General features: G+C 38.0%; 1 protein-coding gene across 2 annotated transcripts in view; it reads left to right on the top strand.

The window, feature by feature from the left end:
• The window catches only part of GALNT7 (polypeptide N-acetylgalactosaminyltransferase 7), a 140780-nt gene extending 134780 nt beyond the window's left edge, over positions 1-6000 (top strand). For both annotated transcript variants that reach the window (XM_049863576.1, XM_049863575.1), the window contains exons 10-12: positions 980-1078; positions 1812-1940; positions 5493-6000. In XM_049863576.1, coding sequence (XP_049719533.1) covers positions 980-1078; positions 1812-1940; positions 5493-5630 — 366 coding nt within the window. In that variant the 3' untranslated portion in view covers positions 5631-6000. The remainder of the gene's footprint in view (positions 1-979; positions 1079-1811; positions 1941-5492) is intronic.

Consider the following 6000-nt stretch of genomic DNA (forward strand, 5'->3'; position numbering starts at 1 on the left):
GGCACTCAAACCACGCTGTCAAATGAATGAATGAATGGTCACCAAAAATAACTGAAATCAGAAAAAGGCATTAGCCTGTGTTGCCATTACTTGGCTTCTTCCAGCCTGTCTTTGTAGCCTCGTTTCTGACCGCCTCCACCCACGCGCCTTGCACTGCTGCGTCACAGGTCCGCCCCGCTCTGTTGTGCGTGGGTTCGCCGTGAGTCAGAAGCAACTCGACGCCACCTAACGACAACAACACAAGTATACTAAACTTGCTCTGAACTTTGAAGTCTACGTGCCTTTTCTTAATTATTTATTGAACAAATATTTGTTGAGGGTCTACTATATGCCAGTCACTCTTCTGGAAAAAAAAAATCTTCTGGAGAGAAAACAAAACAAGCAGGGTCCTTTTTTCTGTTTAATAGCATCTTATTATTTTTTTCTTCTGTGGTGTTTTATAGAAATCTATAGGTCAGCGCCCTTATTTCAATACCATGAATGATTTCAGAGATGTCTGGTGTGCTATAAACTGTTTAAAGACAGCCAGTACAGTAATAACTGGGCACTGCACATCGCCAGATTTTCCCGGTGAGCTGCAGTATTTAACACGAACCTCTTTCAGTCTGATGCTTTGTCGTTAGTGGCCATTAAGCCGGCTTTGACTTATGGTGACCTTATGTATAACAGAAGGCAACACTGCCCAGTTCTGCGCCAATCTCGTGATCCTTGGTACGTTTGAGTTTGTCATTGCTGCTGTGTCAGTCCGTCTCATCGAGGGGTCCCTCGTTCTCCCTGACCCTCTGCTTTACCAAACACGACGTCCTCTTCTAGCCACTGGTCTTTCCTGATGACGTGTCCAGAGTTAAGTAAGCCAGAGTCGTGCTACCCTCGCTTCTAAAGAGCATTCTGGTTGTGTTTCTTCTAAGACCCTGATGCTAAAGCTTATTAAAGCTCAGCTGCTGCTGTCTGACTTGTTGGTTCTTTGTTCATTTTTTAGATCAGAGGTTTTGAAACTGCTTACTGCATTGATAGTATGGGGAAGACAAACGGAGGTTTTGTGGAACTAGGACCTTGCCACAGGATGGGAGGGAATCAGGTAAATAACCTGACTTCGGTGTTTAAAGTCATCTGCGTTGAGAGCCAGCCGCCAGGCTTACTGATCACGGGGTTGTAATTTATTAATTTGGTTTGTTTTGATAAAGTAAGCATTCAGTGCAAACGACAGTGCTGAGACACGCACTCAGTTGGGAGAGATCCTAGCACTGTTTCCGTGTAAGCGGTTAGAACCTGGAGTTATGTCTGAGGGACTACAATACACTCCTGCGGGGCTATGGATCTCCGCCACGGCCATAGCTATGTAAGCCTGGCCCCCAACAGCTGTACGGGCGAAAGATTGTTCGGCGAGCCACAAGATTTTTTTCAGTGAACTGAGGTGTTACCACCAAAATGTGTATTTCACAAATATGTTTTCTTACTTATATGGGTATTTTTCTTGCCTCTAATTTAGATTGTGAAGCAATTATCAGATTTATTTATCCAATGTATTTCCACTTTTTCACTTTCTCGCACTGTTAATACATAATAAATACGTACTAATACCCACTCTGTGTCTGAGAGGCTGAAGAACATAGTCGTCTGAATGCTGATGAGAGTCTTCACTGACATCAGGCTAAAGACAGTTCCTGTCTTTGAACTTATAATTCTGAACACACAGAAAAATAAGACAGCCGTTGAGTTCATTGATAGAAGTTGTTTCGTTTTTATGTATATCAGTAGGGGCAATGCTTGTTATTTTTTGTTTTTTCTTTCCTCTCTTTTTTTTTTTGTAGCTTTTCCGAATCAATGAAGCTAATCAACTCATGCAGTATGACCAGTGTTTGACAAAGGGCCCTGATGGATCAAAAGTTATGATTACACACTGCAACCTAAATGAATTTAAAGAATGGCAGTACTTCAAGGTATTCTGCAATTTCAACTCCTGAAATAATAATATATGCTATTTTATTTTTTAAAACACCCAGCATGTAGGATTTAGATGAATAAATCTTAAAACCTACATTCAAATTAACTTTCATTTTCCCCTCATGTAGGCATTCATATAGGTTTTCCTACACATTGTTCCATATTGAAGCACCACTTTTTATTCTCTGGTGCAATATTGTCATGTAATGAAGTTCTAATGATGTCCAGGAAGGCCCCCTGCTGATTTCAGTCACACAGGAAAATCGGTGTTCAGTGAGGCAATCATCACCATTCCAGTATCAAAATCTAATTTTTAAAATCTAAATGAGTAATTCACTGAAGTAAGATATATACATACTTGTACCATAAAAATATTTGGTTCATATTTCATGTCATCCAGCAGGTGGAGATAGAAACAAGCAAATGAAAATGTTGGCCCTCTAGGCCTTTACAAGGTCCTTAGCATTGTTGTTCTCTAAATAAAGCATGATAAATGTAGCAGTTGTCTGCTTTAAAGGTCAAGTTCAGGTTTTCATTTGACACTGGCTAGGGCAGTTTTTCTGTTTCAGGAGTGAGTTTTAAAAGTTAGGTGGCAAATTGAGGATTCCAACATATTAATGTGTTTATGTATAGCTTCCAAAGTCTAGACTTAAGTAAGATAAATCAATTTATATGAAACAAAAAGTTGGGAAAGCTGCCCCAAACTGAAATAACCTGGCAACCCTCAACTTTACTTATTCACCTAATGTGTGTTATCATACTCCATCTGTTATGTAAGCACTTGTTTGCTATGTAGTAATGATATTATGACCCAGCTTAATAGTCCCAGTTATTATTATTCATGAATAATTAGTTTGAAGTGGTAAACACATGTTCCGCTGCTGATTTTTTTCTCATAACAAGTTAGGAAAGAGGAGATTAACATAAATCCTGAAGTACAAAGCATTTATTTTCACAAAGAAAGATGAATAATAGCAACAAATGGTAGGAAGGCAGAACAATATTAGTAAGGTAGTCCCCCCCTTATCTGCGGTTTCGCTTTCCCAGTTTCAGTTCCCCATGGTCAGCCGCAGAAATCTGCCAACCAGCTCCCTCCACTGTCCCGCTCCATCCTACCCACCTGGGACATGAATCATCCCTTCGTTCAGTGTGTTCAACGTTTACACCTGTTAGTCACTTAGTGGCCATCTCCGTTATCAGATCCACTTGCAGTATGGATATCACAGTGCTTGTGTTCAAGTAACCCTAGTTTTAATTAATGGCCCCAAAGTGCAAGATTAGTAATGCTGGCAATTCGGACATGCCAAAGACAAGCCGTAAAGTCCTTTAAGGGAAAAGGTGAACATTCTTGACTTAATAAGATATTTTGAGAGAGACAACATTCACATAATTTTTATTACACTATAATTGTTCTATTTTATTACTAGTTATTGTTCATCTCTTACTGTGCCTGATTTATAAATTAAGCTTTATCATAGGTGTGTATGTATAGGAAAAAAACATAATATATGTAGGGTTCAGGACAGTCTGCAGTTTCAGGCATCCGCAGGTGGTCTTGGAACGCATCCCTGGCAGGTAAGTGAGGACTACTGTAAATAGTAAAAGAAGGCTGGCAGACCAGAAACTACTATCAAGAAGTAATAGATAAAAGCAGAATGTACATATTTTAGATATTTTAAAGGACACATTTATTCATGGAAAAAAGACCCATCACCATCAAGTCGATTCCGACTCATAGCGACCCTATAGGACAGAATAGAACTGCCCCATAGGGTTTCCAAGGAGCATCTGGTGGATTTGAACTGCCACCCTGTTGGTTAGCAGCCGTAGCTCTTAACCACTACACCACCAGGGTTTCCTATTTATGCACTAGAAGTTATTAAATATTCACTGGGGCCCACCAATGGGTGGACTCTATAGAGGTTCAAAAAGTACGTAAAGCACGTTATACTGTAATGGCAAAAAAAAAAAACAAAAAAGAAATAGAAATAAGCAAAAGACATTAGTAGGAGGAATTCTTTCTGATGAGTTTCGTAGGGAAGGTATCATTGCACCACGTCTTGAGGTATAAAAAATCTTTCCATGGAGGATTAATATGAAAACTAGATGAACAAAAACATGGCATGAAAGTAGAACATTCAAGGAATCATGGTTAGTTTGGTATCCCTAGTTTGTACACCATATGAAAGAGTATTGAACATCATTTTGCAAGTTTCGGAGGGCAACTGACGTTATTTGAGGAAGGCAGTGATAGGGAAGAACTGATATTTTAGGAAATTCTGGAAACATTAATGATAGGAAAGAACTGATATTTTAGGAAAATAATTCTGGAAACATTGTGAACTATAGATTGGTGAAACATGAACAGCAGCAGTTCTCAAACTTTCTGGCCTCTGGATCCCTTAACACTCTTAAAAATGGTTGAGAATCCACCCCACACACCCTCCGCCCAAACAGCTTTTGTTTATATGGGTTGTCCACAATTTAAACTTTAAATTAATTAATAAAGAATTTTAAATATGGGTTGTAACTAACAATGTTTCCCAAATTGGAAATTAAATCTGAGAAATGTTGAAAGTACTAATGTATTAACCCAACCCACTGGCATCGAGTCGATTCCAACTCATAGCATCCCTGTATTATGTAAAAGTAACAATAACCCCATTGCATATTAATATAAATAACATTTTTAACGTGTAATGCTATTTGCAACAAGGAATCTGAAGCCGTATCACTGAACATTGCCATTTTGCCTTATGGTACATTAAAATTCACTCGTCAGTCTTACACTTTTGAATGGATTTTTTTACCCATGTGTGCTTTTGTAACATGCTTATTCATTTGGAAAATACTGATTGACTGAATTATGTAGATCTTTGAAATGTTAGCACATTTCACTATACAGTATCAAAAAACCATATTCAAGTATAACCACTGGTCTCATCAGAAAAGTCCTTAACTGTGGTAAAGCTGTCAAGTTCATACTGGGAGATACAAGTTTTCCAAAACTCCAATTTTTGTTTGAAAACTCATTTTATTAATGGGAGCAAAAACTGTAAATTTGCTTTTTTTTTTTTTGAAGTAAAGGCTCGCGTCATTTTTGAGAAAATATGAGAAATACCTAAGTCTGAATATCCATTATTTGTCTATAAGTTATTATTTCAAGTCAAAATGGTATCCCATGAAAAAAGTAGCTGGTTTAGCTCACAACTCAGTCCTACCTGTGCTTTTCCTCTTGGTAACCATCATACTTGTATCCTGAGAACTAGGAAGCTGGTACTACTATTAGCCAAGATAGGAACTAGAGAAGTAGGCTTGGAGGGGAAGACAGTGAGTGTGCGTTTGTATACATTGAATTTGAGATCTGAGTGGTACATTATGACTTAACACTAAAAGGAATTACAAGACTAACAATTGAGAAATTCAAAGTCTGAGGTATAGTTGGTATAAACCTGTCCAATTTGCTTAAAATGTTGCCTGTGACTTTTAATGTCAGTGCTATCAAAATAGTCCGCATTTAAAACTTCTTTTTCCTTACTCTTTTCCAGAACCTGCACAGATTTACTCACACTCCTTCAGGAAAGTGCTTAGATCGCTCAGAGGTCCTACATCAAGTGTTCATCTCCAAATGCGACTCCAGTAAAATGACACAGAAGTGGGAAATGAATAACATCCATAGTGTTTAGAAAGAAAAAAAGGAAACAATAACCTACCTACTGACGCATAAATTTATACAGGACTGAAAACCGCCTGAAACCTGCTGCAACTATTAGGAATTTTGTATAGATTCAAATCCGGAAACTCCTGATCAGTTTGAAGGACGTTGATAAACTGTGATTTTACGATAACATTATCATCTGCAGTTACTGTTTACAAAACTGCTTTTACCTTAAACTTTGTAGATGTTTACATCTTTTTTGTTTTGTCTTGTTTTAAGATACTGTTGGTAATTTGTGCGTTTAGCTCTGTTTTATTAGAACAGAGTTAAAAGCATTGTTGTCTTCTTTGGGATTACACTCAGGGGTCTGAAAGGCAGTTTGATTTTTTTTTTTTTTT

The sequence above is a fragment of the Elephas maximus genome, chromosome 21, assembly GCF_024166365.1.
Source record: "Elephas maximus indicus isolate mEleMax1 chromosome 21, mEleMax1 primary haplotype, whole genome shotgun sequence".
In the NCBI taxonomy this organism is placed as follows: domain Eukaryota; kingdom Metazoa; phylum Chordata; class Mammalia; order Proboscidea; family Elephantidae; genus Elephas; species Elephas maximus.